This window comes from Lytechinus pictus, chromosome 11 (genome assembly GCF_037042905.1).
Source record: "Lytechinus pictus isolate F3 Inbred chromosome 11, Lp3.0, whole genome shotgun sequence".
NCBI classification, from domain to species: Eukaryota; Metazoa; Echinodermata; class Echinoidea; order Temnopleuroida; family Toxopneustidae; genus Lytechinus; species Lytechinus pictus.
The window spans coordinates 16,735,902-16,755,655 of NC_087255.1; the positions used below are offsets into that span (position 1 = coordinate 16,735,902).

Below are 19,754 nucleotides of genomic sequence, written 5' to 3' on the forward strand. Positions count from 1 at the left end.
GAAGAGATGCATTGTATGCTTTATTGTATGCTGAACTGGGAAATAGAAGGAGTCGATGACGAAGTTAGATTCATCTTTATGTTTCGCAGGGTAAATCTTTCAATTTTGTTTAGTAGTAAAAGTTCACCACAGATCTTATTCACATCATGCTGTTGATACGTGCTTACATGCTTTTTAAAAATATGTAAGTTGTCAGCAATGATGAATATATAAGACATTTATTAAACACATGCAAAATCGTCATGTGCACTTAAAACATGTGGATCACTTATTTCAAACGAACTCGGGGACCACGGAGTGGGCTTAAAAGTGGGAAGGACGATCAAAAAAGACGAAAGGGTCTGACCATGCCAAAAAAATAAAATGGTAATTTTTGCAGTTTTTGTAAACGTTTTTTGAAGAAAGATTTGGAGGCTAATTAAAAGCCCCCGCTCCCATTTCCTGGGAGATAAAACTTGCACCTTTCCAATAGAAAGGGTGCAAAGTTATACCTCTAAAGAAGACCACCCCCCCCCCCATTTATGAAAGAGGCAAAAATTCTGAAAGGTGGAAAGAATATGTGCAAAATGGTCTGTACCTTCCATTGTGGTATTAAGTGTAGTGTGAAAAGGGGTCTCTTCTCTTGGCCGATATAAGACCTTGCTGACATCACATTTCTTTTTATTGAGGTTGTTAATCAGTCTGTACATGTATGCTCTGAAAAATGCTTAATACTCGGTGAATAATATTACGTTTGCTATGCCACTAACATGTGGAGTTTTGTATATACCACAATATAATGAGACGTCATGTTAAAATGTATATTTTTTTTGATTGGATTGCCTCGCTTATTATCAAATTAAATAATGTTAACATGATGACAATTTTCGGGTATGAAACTCCCCACGATCATATGAAAGGATACTACGCAATAAAATTGCGGTGTATGTACTAATAACATAAAACATCATCAAAAAGTCACTTCCCCCTAATCGAGCCCCAATTACCCCCGTCAAATATTTCAGTGTAACAAGGTAAGTTATTCCCATGGAATATAGCTAGGGTTGTTAGAAAGCAAATATATATTTTTAAAAAATGATAATAATTTTAGAAACATTCGTTACTTAAAACCTGAATAAGCACAACATGAAAAAAAAATGACGTTAAAAAAACTACCAAAGTCTTTGCTTTAATGACGTATTATTTATGAGACAGTATACCATGGTATACCGACAGCTTTATGGTGTGTGTAGCCAACACATTTGTCAATGACCTCTTAACACTGTCGCATCATGGTGTTCAGGAGTCTAGCTAGTGGCTGTTTGCTGGGCATTGCATTTATCTTCATACTTATTATTCTAATCATGACTTTGATAGAAGGGCATGTGACACAAGCATGGTATATGATGCAACCATGGTAATGATTAAAGCTGCATTCCACTTAATGTTTTATCACATTAAAATGAATGTGAAGTCATGGACCTGGGAAGCGGGGGTGCTGCGTGTATTATTTTCCATAGGCAGCACCCCCACGAAATCAGGTTCCCCCTGTATTTTTTAAATATGTTATAATGTACATAATTATCACATCCAACAATCACAAATCGTTTACATAGTCTTTCACATATTCCAATAACATCCCTCCTATAACGCGACTCAATCAAGCTCCGGCATTCCGATACAGACGTGGTCGCGCGCGATACGTGATAACCATAGTTTACACACTACTCGCAGGGGCAACGGAAGCGGGGGGCTGGGGGGGCTTCAGCCCCCCCCCCCCTTTTTTTTCCAAAACCGTGTACAAAAACGTAAAAATGACCATATGATTGCGATTTTTTGCATGGCCAGCCCCCCCCCCCACTTTGAAAACCGTTCCGCGGCCCCTGACTCGATAGCAGGGAGGGACATATGGGATATGGGTGTGGTTGGACTTGAAACTTCCAGGTTTTATGTCGAATCAAGTGTGCGCGCCCCCGACCGCCCGTGTTTTGTAAAAACAATTACAAGTCAGACAATAGAAATCAAATTTCACAGTCTTTTTCGCCCTGCCCCATGGCCCTGGGAAGCGGTGGTGCTGGGGGTGAAGCACCCCCATAATTTGGGGGTGCTGCATGTGTTATTTTCCTCCTGGAAAGCTAGTGGTAGGTATGATAAATGACAGAAATGTAATCAAAATGAACGACGTTTTGTAGACCCCCCTTCAGAATTTTCAGACACAGTACTTAAAATAGTGTTTAAATTCACCCTTTTCAGATCGGAATATCAAATAATTTCTCCTCGCGCTTCGCGCTCGCATTATTGATTTTTGTAATAAAAAAATGTATTTAGAATTCCAAATACTAGGTCTAACTCTAAACACGCGCACGCATGTTTATTCAGATACGCAGCTTGTTTTGGGGGTACTCCGGGCTGAAAATATTTATATTAAATACATTTTATCAAAATAAATACATTTTATGAAAATCTGATAACAAATAGTTAAGTTATTTAATTCTAAAGTTTAGCAATATTTTATGAAAATGGTGATATGCATGTCGTCATGAATATTTAATAGGTGGGTTGACATGGGCGGAAATCTGTCCCCAAAGGAAGGGGGACCAGGGCCTGTAAAATTTGACAAGCAAAAAAAAAAGGTTATCACCCTAAATGTAAGGTCATTTTAACCCTAACAAAATTTGACAAGCCCCCCCCCCCCCCCACAAAAAAGGGTTTTCTCCCAAAATGTAAGGTCATTTAGTCCAAAATACATGTATTATTTCGATTGTGAAGTGATGTATTTTTCTCCATCATGAAAGACCAAAAATAGTAGGTGGACATTTGATAATGTGTTCCCCTACTTTTTTTGGTAGGGGGGACACGTCCCCCAGTCCCCTCTGGGATTTCCGCCCATGTGGGTTGAAGATGTCACATCCCCACTATCCTGTTTCTTGTGTTATTACATGGAATCAAAATTGTTACATTTTTTCATACCAGTGTGAATGATATGTCTCCCTTATAATGAAATAAGATGCAGCAAAGAATATCTAATGGACTAAATCAGTTGTCAATTCAACTGTTTTTGGTTCTTGAAGTGAAAATAATGAATAAAATCTCAAATGAAATTTCAATTTTGTTTCCGCTTGCACTTTGCGCTCGCATCAATTGTATAGTTATATACCTATATCCTGTTCATGATTAGAAAAGTGCTTAAGATGTCCTGTTTTTAGGTCTGAAATCTCATTTCTAATTCCGCTCGCGCTTCGCGCTCGCATCAATTGTATAGTTATATACCTATCCTCTTCATGATTAGAAAAGTGCTTAAGATGTCCCTTTTTTAGGTCTGAAATCTCATTTTTAATTCCGCTCGCGCTTCGCGCTCGCATCAATTGTATAGTTATATACCTATCCTCTTCATGATTAGAAAGTGCTTAAGATGTCCCTTTTTTTAGGTCTGAAATCTCATTTTTATTTGCGCTCGCGCTTCGCGCTCGCATCAATTGTATAGTTATATACCTTTCTTGTTCATGATTACAAGGAGTGCTTAGAATGTCCAGTATTTAGGTCGGAATGTCAAATTTTTTCAGCTCGCGCTTCGAGCTCGCATTATTTGATTTTTGATATATATGTATCGTCTTAATGTAACTGCAAACAGTCCTTATAACACGTCCCTTTCGATCAGGCCAGAGCGTATATAAAAAATGTCTGCTCGCGCTGATCACGTTCGCAGTTATTATTTGTTTGATACGCATCTTGTTCAGGACCACAAACATTGCTCAAAATGTTCAATTTTCAGGACAAAATACATAAACCCCCCCCCCCCCAAAAAAAAATAATAATAATAATAGCTCGCGCTTCGCGCTCGAGTTATCTAATTATATATCTATGTTCTTTTATAAGAAGAAAGTTAAGAAGTGACTGTCATATATGTGTGTGAGGGTGTGTGTGTGTGTGTGTGTAATTATGGAAAACTCAATTGTGCCTCCCCACCTTTGAGGAGAAATTTCAGCACCCCCACTGAAAAAATCGTTCCCAGGTCCCTGTGTGAAGTCACTCTTGTGGCCGTTAATAAGTCGCGGCTGTCGCTAATTTTCGAAAAATGCTTCCTTACAACCCGAGCTATGTCCCATGCTTGAGTAATTTATCATACTCAAAGATTTGAGGGGGTTCGTAAGGGGGAACTGCAATTTCATGTTGTTTTTACAATAATCCATTGTATGAATGCGGAGTGCATATGTCAATATGATATGCCCGACGAATGTTAACTCAAACAATGTAAAAAATCTGTTAATGCAAAGAATATCTATCTTTATCCTTTTGTAAATGAGTTGCTTACGTCACAATCGCAGACTATTTATTTAATGACAATGGACGATGAAATAATAGTTTGTTTTGTTTTGCTTTGCCGCATTTTGGCCGCCATTTGGTCTGATCGTTTTATTCTCGAAAAAAAAATAAAAACGAGGAAGTAATGACAAAAATCAAACCTATTCAACCATGAAAGAAATTATATAAAGACTTGATAAGTTTTGATTTTACTAGCCCCGGTCACATTATTTACTAGTGTGACTAAATTGTATTTACGTTTTCAGTTCTTTTATTATGTACATGCAAACGAAAAATTTGTAATTTTGTGATTTTCTGGATGGCTTTTAATGTGAAATAAATAAATGTTTTGCATCACGTTACTTGAACAAATAGCAATATTTCGAATGGTGAAAAAAACAAATGTAGTTCATAGATTGGATAAAGTATACATGTCTATATAGCAAAGGGGATCCCAGGACTTATATGACTGACTCATACATCATACAATACTTTTTGATTGGCTAAGCCAAGGGAGTTATGACAACAGTCATGTAAATCAGTGAACATGGATTTTCTGATAAGATTCTACGCAAACGGTGAACGGTTATGAGCATTATATTTTATATCCCCTCTCTCTTCTTCTCTCTGTCTGTCTGTTTGTCTCTCATCCTTTTTTTTTCTTTATCTTTCTCTCACACAACTATTTTCATAATGTCCTTTTCTTCATTTATTTATTCCTGTCTTTACCCCCCTCTTGTTTGATACTTCCAGCCCAAACTTCCAGATTCAAACGATTACAAACCTGTGATATTCCCCCGCCTCTTGTTTATTGCCTTTTCATATCCCACGCTGTTCTGACAATGCACATAATTTTCTTGTTGTTACTTTAAGAGATTTAGGTCCTACCTACCTTTCATTAATAATTCTCGATAAAAACTGACTGGCGTTATATAACATCGAACTTATATTTTCTTCATCACATTCTATAATATTTGTTCACTGGGGTACACATTAAGTGGAGGCTTGAAAAAAAAATGAAAAAAAATAGAATAAAATCATAACCAATAAAAAAGGGAGAAAAGGAAGGGGGAACTAAAATAATTTTGTTTCTTGTTTTTAAATAAATAGATAATATAGGATTTGTATAGTGCACGTATCCACCTTGCTAGGTGCTCAATGCGCTCCTATATTACCCCGGCTAAGCTAGTCTACCGATTCTAGTGCGCACAGCTTTTTGAGGAATTACTTCCTGCCGGTACCCATTTACCTCACCTGGGTCGAGTGCAGCACAGTGTGGATAAATATCTTGCTGAAGGAAAACACGCCATGGCTAGGATTCGAACCCACGACCCTCTGTTTGAAAGACGAGAGTCAGAACCACTAGACCACGACGCGCCCACAGTTCATCTGAATATCACGTTAATGTCTTTCACAAAATTCGGTTTTTATACGTAAATGTTAACAAATTTTAGTTTTTCTAGCTCGCTTCACTCGATTGCAGCTTTCTAGAAATGTAATCCCATACACCATGTCTTGCCTTCTATTTCATTTTATTTTTGTTTATTATGGAATGTTTTGCTATATTTGGACCCAGATCATGATATTTTAATATATATTTATTGTATATGTCATTTTTATTTGCCGTTATAGCATGGATAATGTTGGCTGCTGAAGGAGTGTCATGATCAAGCTAGGGTGTTAGAACAGTTATACTCTGCATTAATTCAAGTAAGTATTGTGACAACGAGTTGTGAATTAAATATAATGGCGACCTTTTTATATATATAATGTGTATGTATTTTGTATATTTTATAAAAATTTGTAAATATTTGGTATATTTTGTATGTGAGTGCGTGAGTGGGTGAGGGTGTGTGTGTTTTTGTGTGCGTATAAACCCGTCAAAAAAGTTATGCAACTCAAGTTTGAAGGTAATCATTTTCTTAGTGTGCCATCATATGTGAATATGGTATCATTGGAAAGCATGATTGTTCCTCTTTACAATGATGTGTCATTTGTAATGCTGTTATCATGGAATGCACAGACTTGATAAATAAGCAGCAATGTCATAAATTTGTTTTGAGGATGGACAGAGTTTAAATGATATTGATATAGGCCTATACTGAGGCGTGAAAGTCCACACATGGTGAATTCTAATGGTACCGGTTTAAATAATTTAATGTTTGGAATAATGTTGAGCCCTGTCATTTCAAAAAGTTTTAAGATGTTGAATTTACAAAAGCTAAGAATGTTGGTTTCATTGTTGTTAAACATTTTAAATTTATAAAAGCTTACACTTTCTTTCTTACTTTGTTACAGCAAGATGCCACCAAGGAGCCTACATATTGGTTTGTGACGTTTTATTCATTTTCTTCTATTAGTCATTTCTACATGCAATTTGATTTTCATTGAGATAATATCCACTCATGATATTAAAAGTATTCGAAGGTGGCAATCATAAATGCATTATTATCGGTAGTGCCAGGTTGTATCAAACTGATATCTACTTGCTGTGCATATTTCATCTGATATCGGTCATTGTATTAACATTCATGTATTCCCGTTTTATACCTGACATATGCATGTCATATGCTTATCACCATGAAATTAATGTAACCCGTTTTCTTTTTCCACTTTGTTTCATATACATTTATTACTTCTCAATTCATTTTTTTGTCTTTATTTGACTTTATCCCATCATCGATTTTGCATGTTTGTTGGTTGTCAATTTAATTTTTGCTTCAATTTTGTTGTTCACCCATGTTCTAACACAGTTTTTTCTTCTTTGATTCATTATTAAATCATTTGTTTTTCTTCGATTTTTTCTAAATTAATGATCCTCTTTTTCTACATACAATTCGTTTTTTCACTTTATATTTCATTCTAACCATATCTTCTTTATTTGCAGAATATTCTATTTGGCGTCTGTGTTAATTAAAGAAAATGTTTCATTTGTCTCACATTCATGTCCCATTACATTTTTTTATTTGATTCCAATCCATTCTTTTATATATTTAACCCTCCTGTGTTTTCATTTTGAATACATTTTTATTCTCATTTTCTTCCCATCAATTCCTTCCTTATCCATTCATATTCGGTCTGCATACATGCATAATCACCAAGTTATTTTCAACCACTGAATATATGAATTAATATTCTATACCTCTTTTTTTCAGTTGAAATACGATTGATGTTGTCTTTATAATGCGCAATGTGACTTACTTGTGTATGTTGTATCAAAGCAAATAACACAAACAGCACATAACATACACAAATCGGTAAAGTGAAAAAAAATTACATCACATTTCTAATAATGAGGTAAAAGCTGTGTACATTGCATTATGAGTCGCTAATACTCCTGCTTCTGCGTCGAGTACAACATTAATTTAAAGGTTATGCTGACGTGTGATAAGACAACCTGCCATCCGACTGAATCTGATGAGCGCTGACATTACGAGGGTTAATTTTCATTAGAGTAATCGTTCGGAGCCCGTGCGACAGTCGCGCCATGCTCAGCCGATTTCCGAACGCTATATTACTCTAGAGAACGATCTCCAAACGACCAACATGCGTTGTGGAGACGTGCAGAACTAAATGCCTGAATTCGCAGAAACAAAGATTAATTGTTTTTTTGAAATCAGAAGCGACGCTTTGGTGCACTGCAAATTTGAAATCACAGCAGAACCCTATGCATTTCTAGCACATAAATTATACACATGTATATAGAGAATTTACTGTATGTACTATAAAATAATGTGTGGCTAATATGAGGGAGTTAATTCTAGTTATTTATACAACAGTCATAATTATGGCATGTATGTATGTCGAGAAAGTTAATTGATAGATAAATAAAATAAAATTCATGAATAAATAGTCATTTTTAAGAAAATGTTAATCAAGCCTATTACTCTCTATTTTGCATAATCATTATTAACGTGTATGTGAAATTAATTTTCTAAATGATTATCTTAAAGTTAAGTTAAGTTCGTTATTCAAATCACATGTTGCAGGGATACTCATATTGTGACGCTAATACGATATATCAATCATTTATCCCCAATATTATACTAAATTTTAGCATCTCGATGCAATGGTACGACAGCCGATGGTTTAACCTTCTTATACGGTATAGAAGGAGAGGTGGTAGATTCGGTTGAGACATGTCTAATTAATACTACGTTGGGTAAGAATGGCTTCATCTTTGATTTACCTGGCTAATGCTATGTTTTTTTTGTTGGGTTTTTCTGTTCTTCATCTGGTTTATTATACGTTTCTCTGTCATTTTCTTCATGCACCTATACTCTTGTAATATAATAATTTATTTTTCATACTGTAGGCCTCTTTCTTTTGTTAATGTTTTTATTTTCTTTTTTTTTTGTTTTAAAACGCACGAATATTTATGTTATTTATCTATTTATTGGTATATTCACATATAAATATTAGCCAACAGCAGAGCCGACAGGACGAATTTACAATGTCACTACAAAGTAAAATTACATAGTTAAAAGTACAATGTATAGAATTGTAAGTTTTAAAGATCGTAATATATGTAATGCAGTATGATGAATGATCAGATTTTATCATTGCATTATTTACAGTTTTCCCATGTAATGTATGTTAATTTTGTATGTGCCTCAGTTTTTTTTTATTATTAATGGAATAAAATAATGCTATAAAATCTAATCTGAAATCTAAATCTTATAGTTTATAGCTTTGTAATCCCAATTTAGAATGTGGTAAAAACTGGACTAGAGATGCATTGATAAGTTTTCGTAATTTCGTGGGAATGTCAGTGAGCATTTGTCCAAGGCATCTTGTCAAAAGTTAAAGCAGCAGCTTTCCAGCAGGAATCCCGATAGCGGCTTACCAATCCTCACGATAATAATAAAGAACGCGGGAAAAGCCGCTTTGAAAAAAAAAACGCATGAAAAGTGTCTTTGTAGGGGGATAGACGTAAAAAGACGTGGCATAGATTTTTCAGTATCTTTGTTTTTCTTGAAATAAATCATAAAAAACACAATATTTGCAAAGAATTTACATGATTGGAACTAAATATCATGCACAGACCCTAGGCAATTTGCCTAAGTTTATGACATATTTTGAAAATTTGAATACAGGTGGTTCACCAATTGGACGTGCGGTATGCGTGAAAGACACGGCATCGGGAGAATTGATTTGGAACATCACCATTAACGATTGCGGGCCGAGTAGAGAGACGAGCGAGATACTAGTCGACATTACTCGGGTAGGGATAACATTTCGTTGTCACAACAATACTTTGATTTCACAAAGGTTCATGAGATGATTTAACGTTTTCTTGACACAATGGCCAGCGTATTCTGAATTAGATTTTAATTCAAACTCTGGTCTAAAGTTGTGGTTTAACTATGGATAGCCAATTTAACATGCATCTTCGTCAGTACATTTCAATTTGGCACTCAAATCATTCATAACTGACGGGGACTAATTACTGAAATCTTCATCATTAAAACATAAAAAACAAGCCAAGTAAATATTAGAAATATATACTGTAAATGCAATTTTAAATTTGTAGCTTCCCCTAATTTTTAACAGTTAGAAAATGACCCGAGTTTAATCATACTTAACAATGCGGACCAATAATTTCAAAGAGTTGGAATGGATTCCGAGTTTATTACAAAGCATGTTCTGGAAAGAATAGGGACTTTGCGTTACAGGGCGCGAACGTCCCCGAGAACATGGAAATAGAAATCAGTGGAGCATGCGCATAATTACAGACAATGCATAAAGTGCATTTCCCCACTCGCAGGGTAGATGACCTTTGTTTTGTGTTGTTCTTGTTCGCAAGACCAACGTTATTTTGGCTGAATAAAGTCGTGATAATTCAGAAAACGGGGGGAATTATCGTTGCTGCATGCGTGCAAGGGGAATCAATTTGGTTGATCAATCTTGTTCATGTAGTATTCAGTGTTTTATATGAAAGATCCCGTCCTCTTGGCCATGCACCACACACCTTAAGGCAACCGCACACCTTACGATTGGTCTGCGACCCGATTTCAGAATAAAATGTAATAGAATGTGATGCTAATATTGAGACTTGGAGTATCTTACTGTGTAATGTTCTAAATCATCGTACGAATACCTATATTCAAATCAGTGACTATGCTATCATCCTTCTTAGAATAAAAGCGAATTTAATATATAGTCGTAATGACGTCATAGCAGTCGTACGATTGGTTACGATTTGAAACTAATTTGGCCTTTACTCCAAAATAAAGGCTTGCAATCTTTCAAAATGGTTATATTAGTATTCTTTTGATAAATTTTAACCTCAAATAAAATGATATGTTCCATTCACATTTTCAGAAAATGAGCAAAATGCGATTTGTTCCAAAATCGGATCGCGAACAGTCGTAAGGTGTGCGGTGGCCTTTAGAGTTGCAGGATAACTATTACGAGTCGCAATATAATAAAAATGAACTGATATTATTGTCGTAATTTACAACAATAATATCAGCTCAGTTTTATTTTAATATTGCGAGCCATGCCTTTAGTTCCCAATGATAACCAAAAATGCTTTTAAAAAAAAACCGTAGCGAATCGTAAGATTGCTATGACGTCATTACGATTCATCTATCGCGAGGAAAGAATGTTCATTTAAGTATTAATATGTGCTTTGCAATCTTAAACTGTAGATTATTCCTTGTTTCAATATTCTCTTCAAATGTTTAACACTTTATTCCAAAGTCGGGTCGTAGACCATTCTTTAAGTCCCTCACGTCTCCTGCATGGAGGGAGTGTTATGGTGTAACTTTTTTAATTATTATTATTTACTTCAGGACGGAGTAACGAACGAGACGGTGATTGATGTGCTAGAGATTGTAGTGGAGATCACTGATACGGACATAGACGAAGACGATATCGACAACATAGCTTCCATTATCAGCAGCAGTACTGATCTCGGAAGTGGAGATCCTATGGTCAGTAATCATTAATAAAAACATTATATATTTTTTAACTCTTCTCAGTCCTCTTTGATAGAACCACCCATATACTTTACGTTTCTAACTTATAAAATGACAAAATGACTTTCTTAAAGAATAAAACGTACAGGGGTAGAAAAATCAAATGCAAAAAGACGAATCATTATCATTAAAGAATATGTTTACTTTCTTAACTGGAGTTTTGTATAGTGGTTTGGTGATAATATTCTTCAGATATGTTATTGGTAAAATTACATATATCATGTATACATTGACAGTGTAGCATAAAAGGGTACTCTCAATAAGGATAACATTGTTAATTCCAACGGAAACCAACATTGTTCTTCTTCGCATTTCTGCTTTGTAATTGGAACAGATCACTAATTTAACGACCACCATCATCAGTGACATCATAGATGTATACGAGGAGAACCCTTCCAACCTCGAGGAGAGTACAGAGGCATTCACAGAAATCTTGATGAGTCTCGAAACACAACTCGACAACATTGACACTTCAGATGGTCAACCCTTTATGGCATTAAAAAGGAACTTAGCTGTACAGGTATTTACTTTGATATGAAATGAATAAACATACTTAATAAGTCATATTTAATTAAAATTGTGGGCGTAAGGGATTTCCAGTGGGAGTAGGTATGACAGAGGAAAACAATGTAGTGAGTATACAGAGTCTGGTGATCCAAAACATTTTGATCCGATTGCTTTATAGCTTTTTGGAATTCCGTCACCGCTCAAGATTGATAATTGCATAAGTCTTCAAACTTCTCAAAAAGTCATTAACATAATCAGATGTTACTAGGAATGACATATAATGACCGTTTCTAACTCTTTAATACATGGTTTTACTTACGTTTGGAGTATATCGATGACGATAATGATGATTAGGGGGAGGATGACGATGATAGCGATGATTATTATTACGACGACGATGATATTGATGGCGAGGGCGATGATTGATGAAAACAATAAAAATGTTTGTTCATTTTTCGGGATCAAACAGCACCATGCGATTTTTATATTTAGCCATATCAGTTCAAAACGATCAAATATTCCATCACAAATTCGATTTCAATATTGTAAGATAATATCATTTCCAGGTGTCGAGTGTCAGACCGACCGACTTCGCTTCTGGGTTGACCATATCTGCTAGTAGTACATCCGACGATCTTAGAGACTCGAACATCACACTCAACAGCGGAGACAGCGGCTTAGATCGTAGACAAGACAACATGGCTGAAACTCGTGTTGACATCCCTCCTGGTGTGCTGAACGACCGCGCCGACGATGACGAGGGCTCGTCAGAGGTGCGTCTGGCCCTTACCGTTTTCAGGACTTCGTCGCTGTTCAGTTCGGCGCGTGTCCGCGAGACGAACTCCGGGCAGAACAGTTTCAACCGGTCTGTGAACTCGTTAATTGTAGGCTTGGCCATCGGAGGAAGGGAGACAACGAATCTAATAGAAGATATCGTTTTTCACTATACACCTCTTCAGGTAAGGAGCATATCAGATGACATAAAGGAATACCTTTTTCTTCTTATGCTTTTTAAAAAAATGTCGATGCATTTTCAAATTATGAGTAGGCCCTAATACTATTTTTTTTGTAATATGAGAATAACGAATCCCCGAGAATAACAACGCCGCATTGGAAATAAACTGAATTTTGCAATGTGACTTTGAAAAAAAAATGTATTTTGCAGATTAGTAAGTACAGGTATAGTACACCTACCTTAAATCGTTATTATTGTGCTTTTTTCGACTTTCAATTTGTATGGCCCTTAGTCGAGCAGTAACTCGTGATCAATTATTGTGTGACCCCCCCCCCCCCTTACAAATTAAAGATATTTTTGGATGTTTTAACTCTAAAAAGGTTGTAGAAATTAATTTTAAAGGGTAGGATTCCTAGTTTTGATTATATACACGGATTGAACTATAAAAATGGATTAAGATAATTGATTACTCTATCTCATAATGTTATTAGTGTATCAGTTGCTCTTTTTTTTTTGCAGCCAGGGTTCGAAAATCCCGAGTGTAATTTTTGGGACTTTGAGGACAATGATTGGTCACAAAGGGGGTGTCGAAGGATTACGTCATCAGATGACACAGAAGAGATTACATGTAGCTGCGACCATCTTACAAATTTTGCTGTATTAATGGTAAGTTTGCAAGAAAAAAGGGAAAAGAGAAGGACAGAGCATAAAAAGTAAAAACCTACTTAAAAACAAATCGCATCCCATATAAAAACATTAAGCCCTACCTACTTAATTCCGTTTGAAATATTTCATTTGAAAAATGTAAAACTCTATATCGTGTATGCATAAACATTTTCTTGGAATGTATTACCTGCCAATTTTGCAATGATTAGAATTTACCTAGATCATGATAGAATACAACTTTGTAATGTCTGGTAGATCGAAGAAAACATTTGATCGTTGATAATTTACCCCAATAATGAATGTAACTATCACATATCCTAGAAATTGTTGAGTGTTTTATTCTATTATCGTCATTAATCATGTTTTTGTTCTTGTTGTTTGATTCTAGGACATTTATGCTGAACGTGTTGAGGCATTAAGGGTTATAAGTATCATCGGATGTACAATATCTATCGTGTGTATAATCATTATACTGATCACCTATCTATCAAATAAGTGAGTACACGGCGAAATTTCCTTCTTTGAAATTTGTATATTTTAGCCCTCAAAGCCCTGGGAACGATTTTTTGATTTGGGGGGCTGATGTCAATTTGACAAGCAAAAAAAAAGTAATTTACTTCCTTCGAAATGAAGGTCTCTTTCATCCCGAGAAATTTGACAAGCAAAAAGGAAAGTATCACTACAAAATGAAGGTTATTTTCATCTCAAGCAATTTGACAAGCCCCCCAAACATAAAAAAAAAGGATTTCTGTAAAAAAAAAAATAATAAAAATTACGTCATATTTGTTAAATTTCTTCATTTTGTCACACCTTCCAGAAATCCTAGGGGTGCTGCCCATGGAAAATAGTACACGCAACACCCACAAGGAAAACCTTGGGGGTGCTTCAGCACCCCCGCCTCCCAGGGCCATGTTAGCACTTCGACATTATAGCCTGTATTCTGAAGTCCAGTTTAACATAGGCCATGGTCTAACTCTAGGTTAAAATTGTAGGAAGCCTAATATGTCAAATGTTAACATTGTATATTTCGTAATACTATTTCGTCATGCTATTATTGCGAAGTTAAACATGTTAAATGATTCAGTTATTATTCCCAGATTCTTCTGAATGTCCCGAGTTAGAGGTGAGCTCGTAAATCGAACTTGTACTGTTCAATAGAGATACCTGTTACAATTGGCCATGTTGGCTGTCCATAGTTAAACAATGGATATACAAGCACGGACAGAGTTTGAATTAAAATAACACAGAGTTCGAAATACGGGCCTATATGATGAAAAATGCACTTATACCTTTTTAAACGAATTTGATTAACAAACTTAGACCCATGGCAAATACTAAATCATATTTGAAATAATAAAACATTCAGTAATAAAGTCTATATGAACTATTTTCTTTCCTTTTATAAACCTGTTCCCCTCTCTTATAAACAATTGCATTATCCAGAAACCTTCACAAACACCAGTCGCAGAAGATCTTTTTATGTCTTTGCGGTACCCTTCTCTGTCTCTATATCACCTTCCTGATCATGACCGCCTTGGACCGCCATCCCGATCACCGGGAGGTCGAACCCGTTCCCTGTGGCATCCTTGCCGCTCTCGTTCATTTCTTCACCCTCTCTTCCCTGGCTTGGATGGGCGTTGAGGGCGTCAACACCTATCTCATCGTCGTGCGCGTCTTCGATGCCTACATCCCTCGATTCATGCTCAAGGCCGGGCTCGTAGCATGGGGTAAGGGTTTGGTTTTTTTTAATCTCGAAAGACATTCGGAGAAAATTATTTCGCATTCCTTAAATAAACAATATTTGATTCTTCACTTATTTTGTGTGATTCATTAATGTTGTTTTGTTAATTTCCAATTCATTACAATCAGTATACTAATTCAAGAGATAAACCTACGATTAATTTAGGATGAAGCATTTGATAAATAAGCCTACAAATAAAATTGTAGGGTTCCAGTTAAAGCATAGTGATAAAAAACGAAAGTCACATAAATGAACTTGCAAATTACCTCACATTTTCGCTTACCGGTACTACATCTGTTATAACGCCACAATTCCATTCTCTCAACACCGCTTTTCCCTCTTTTCTCTCGTACAATCTATGTCACATTATACCAGGAGGATGCGGTCTGGTCGTCCTAATAACCGGGCTTGCAGCCATGGGAAATTATGCAGAATCCGACTAGTAAGCATTAAAAATATTGAACTCTTCCCTCCCCAACCCACCACGGGGTATCAGAGTATTGGATTGGATATAGGCATATATACATGTATGTACCGTGGACTGTCATGACTGTTAGAACATAAATCAAAAGTAGACTTATTCTGAGAAAATCGATACATAATTATTATGCTTCAAATTCAAACCGATTTCTTAGCAGTGAAGGCACAAATGGGCGGCAGAGGGAGGGTGGGGCTGGAGCAGTCCTTAGAACAAAATGCCCACCCCCTCAAAATGTGGAAGATTACACTTGATAAGAATTGTAAGTCTATGATATCAAAACCGTGAGAATGTTGGCATCTTGGGGGGCTTCATAGCTTTTGTTTTTAATTCCTGATTCATGCCATTGAAAATTGATACTCTCTGTGGGTGCTTAATAAAGCTCTTCCGAAAGTAACTCACGACCTCAAACACGACTAGAACACTTTTTAGGTGGTAAAGTTAGCTACATGATATAGATCATGAAGCACGAGAAGGGTCCAAGTCGTGCGTTTAAGAGCCGGGCTGTTCTCACTACGTTCCTAAAACTAGTTTACTGGAAACTAGTTTAGTGGAAACTAGTTTAACGCATAGTGAGAACGGTCGAAGCGGTCTTGGAAGCGATCTTCCAAACCAGTTTGGAAAACCACCTCGCGATGTAGTTTTCAAGATCGCTTTGCCTCGTTAAACTGGTTTTAGCGTAAGTTAGGACACAACCGTTCTTCGGGAAGCGATCTTCGCACATTTTGGGTGCGCTACTCCACACGACAGGTGTAGAAAGCCTATGCTGCGGTTTCGAATTTCGCGCGAAACGTGTCACCCCACTGAGAGCGTTTCCACAGCAACAAGAGCGCTTTACATAAAGTGATTTCGAAAACCACTTTCGTGTGATCAAGTGGGAAACGCTAGCAAAGCGATCTTCCAAAGGGGTTTCCTGAATCGGTTTCCAGTAAACTAGTTTTAGAAAGCGTAATGAGAACGGCCTCTTAATTATTAGCAGCTCAGCAGCTTAATGTAAAGGTCACTGGAAATACATAAAGAACTCATTAAAAATGTATGATAACATGCAAAAACAGTTATTTATCTTATTTTTATTTACCCTTTCGTGTCGTATTACCATGATGATGATGATGATGGGTTCTTGTATAGCGCCGGTATCCGCCTCAGCTGGGCGCTCATGGCGCTTGCTCAAAAATAGGAAATATCTCACAAATTTCAATGTCTTCAAACAGTGCTTAGGATCATCATTCAGTTCAAGTACTGTCCTAGTAATGCTACAATTGAGTTATTCTTGCAATAATGTTGGAGTGGTGGTAATGTTGGAGTTACCACCATAATTCTCCCAGCATAGATCTGCGGACGCGCTCTTCGCGTGAAGAAATACACTCAATTTTGCTGACATTTTCATTTCAAATTTGTTGATCTACAGCTGTTTTCTTCAGAGGTGGCCAGCCATCGGCGGTCTCCTTATTCCAATAGCTCTCATCCTTCTCGCCAACATCATCATCTTCGGCCTTGTCGTCCGCCGCTTGTTCAAATCCGCCAATGTCGGCTCCAAACGCGACTCGATTCCGAACAACCGCAAGGCTTCTAACGAACGCGTCAAGAACGCAATCAGCCTCCTCATTCTGTTCGGCTTAACCTGGGTGACCGGTTACCTGACCTTGATAAACACCACCAGCCAAGTCATCCAGACACTCTTCATTGTCTTCAACTCTCTTCAGGGCTTCTTCATCTTCGTCCTCTACTGTGCAAAGAACCCAGCAGTGCGGGCGTATTGGGCCAGGATGTGCGGATGCGGCAGAAACTCGCCAAAGGACAGTACCAGTTCCCATACAGGAAGACGAACAAGTCACATTAGCTCCTCGACCAACATGCATGAATATTCGTCCTCTATTACGCGTTTCTCCCAGGTCGGAAAGGACGAAGATCCGAAGAATCCGGCATCGAATGAGAACCAGACTGGCGTTCATGACAACCAGGCCTACGAGGAGATTGAAGAAGTGTCCGATCCGACCGGAAAGTATCCCGGGAAGACTTCAAACGACCAGTCAGCTGTTGGTCCAACCTACGAGGTAATCGAGTAAGGCAGTGCTGCTGACCCAGCCTATGATTATCCCACCCTTGAAAAACTAAGTTTGCAATATGGCACTGTTTTACAAAATATCATAATTTTCCTACACGAAATATGCACAATATTGTTATTTTTTTTAAGGGAACATACTGAATTGTCAAGAAAAGAACGAACGCATTAAATTCTTGCATCATAATATTTATATAGGAGACGTTTTGAATAAACATGCATTTTGTACATTGGCGTTGCTGGCTTTCCGTAGTTGTGGTTCATCGGATCAATCGCAACTCAACAATAATTGCAAAAAGTGTGGAATTCTCTCGGGGGCGGGGCAGGGAGTGGGTGGCCTGTGATATGGCGCCATATATCTCCTGCAAATTATAGAAATCAGTCTTACAGAGATTGAAGTCATTTTTTTTTCTTAAGTTTCATGTCTACTTTACCAATTCACCTGGCATCTAAACAGTTACTTTCAGAAAGATACCTCTGCAGTTTTATATTAAAAGGGATAATTCAAATTTATGGAAATATAACTCAGCGACATCTAATTTTTGCGGGCTTTTTGTACATAGAAAATCAATCATAAATGAATGTTGACCCTTGGTGCTGCTTATTAGACCGGTGATTTAAACAAATTTTGAAACATTCGATTACTTTAAATTGTACAAGTTTGTGAATGCTAACAAGAATAAAAATGATCGAGATGAGTTACTTGTATAGTTATGTAAATACAATTGTAAATTCATTTAATAGCTTTTTCAAGAAACAAGATGGATGGTTCATTTATTTACACTGTATATTTTTCACGTGGCAGGTCCATGGTAAATGTGTACGTTTAAACATGGACCTATGAAAAGATGGACGATTAACGCGAGCATTTCTTTGACCCAATGATAGTCACCGTCACCTGGTTATGCGCATCTTAATGAGAACATACAGGTGTTGTAACAATAGCAATTACCATGACTACCAAGGGTATCTGATCACTCAAAGACGGAACAGTTTCCCGGTCTTGATTTTTGTTGGCTGATCCCCTGTTTCAGTATGTGCCTTTCAGTCAATATGCTTCATATATGGATCAGCAAACTTGAGAAGCAGACGATTTTTATGATATAAAATATGATATTATTCGATCCGCTAACTACCGCTCACACATAAGGACCTCAATAACATTGAAAGATACACGATCTACACATGTTATGTGCCACGTATATCTGGAATATTATGGAGAAACTTGGGAAAATTGAATTTTAAATGGTAAACAATCAATCACGATATTGCCTCTATATTAAAATATGCAGACATTTCCCCAAATAAAACACATGGAACTAAGATTAACAAAGGTAAACAAAAACTGCACATCGATTATCCATTATTTCATTGATTTTCTATCAACTGCGCATATAATTTGTGAAATATAAATGTCCAATCACGAACTAATTCAGTCCCTTCTCACGGTGACGATCATAGGACCAAAGAAGACTAGTATGAAGAGAATGTTATTCAGATGACAATTACCGTCACCTGTTAGTGAATTCATTATCTAAGCGATGAATGTCCATCTCTTCATAGGTCCATGGTTTAAACAACCAATTCAATGTGCTTCTCACGGTCTCCTTTTAGCTATGTTGATTATGGACTTACACATGTAAATATATGTGACTTGCATTTTCTATTTTGGCATGATGTTCAGATTTTATGTTTAATGTACAATACAACCTTTTTTATATAGAAGCTGTACGTTTAGTGAATGTGTGCGCTTTACAAGTTTCCAATATCATTATCACAATTGTTGTCATTAAATTTACGTTAAGAGACAAATGAACACAAAAGGTGGTCATCAACCGCGTAGCCAGGATTTCATTTTGGAGGGGGCGGTAAATGCACGCAAAGCATGCAAACACTTACAGAGCGTGCGTAGCGCGCTCCCCAGAAACCCCAGGGCGCGAAGCTTTTGGTGTTTCATAAATTAAAATGAAAAGAAGCCGTCTCTCTTGTCTCTAGTACCTATATCGGCTCCAATTCATTTGACTATATTGTTTTCATGAACCTTGTTTTCAAAAGTGATTGTGAACGCACAAAAAAGGAAT

At 36.7% G+C, this 19,754-nt stretch overlaps 1 protein-coding gene across 1 annotated transcript; it reads left to right on the forward strand.

Annotated features, from left to right (window-relative positions):
* LOC129270891 (adhesion G-protein coupled receptor G6-like) lies at positions 1–17,866 on the forward strand. The gene is made up of 13 exons (XM_054908228.2): positions 1–90; positions 5,914–5,991; positions 6,580–6,608; positions 8,339–8,443; positions 9,378–9,505; positions 11,079–11,219; positions 11,599–11,784; positions 12,338–12,730; positions 13,246–13,392; positions 13,781–13,887; positions 14,836–15,119; positions 15,509–15,575; positions 17,020–17,866. Exons 3-13 carry the CDS (start codon positions 6,584–6,586, stop codon positions 17,675–17,677), a joined length of 2,241 nt encoding a protein of 746 aa, XP_054764203.2. The 5' UTR covers positions 1–90; positions 5,914–5,991; positions 6,580–6,583; the 3' UTR covers positions 17,678–17,866.
* The last annotated feature ends 1,888 nt before the right edge of the window (positions 17,867–19,754 follow it).

What these genes read in the sequence shown, in the direction of transcription:
- LOC129270891 (XM_054908228.2), top strand. Translation starts at nt 6,584, where the DNA reads ATGCCACCAAGGAGCCTACATATTG. An exon ending in CAAATTTTGCTGTATTAATG is followed by an intron (nt 13,393 to 13,780) that starts GTAAGTTTGCAA and finishes GTTTGATTCTAG; the next exon opens with GACATTTATGCTGAACGTGT. An exon ending in AATTATGCAGAATCCGACTA is followed by an intron (nt 15,576 to 17,019) that starts GTAAGCATTAAA and finishes GTTGATCTACAG; the next exon opens with CTGTTTTCTTCAGAGGTGGC.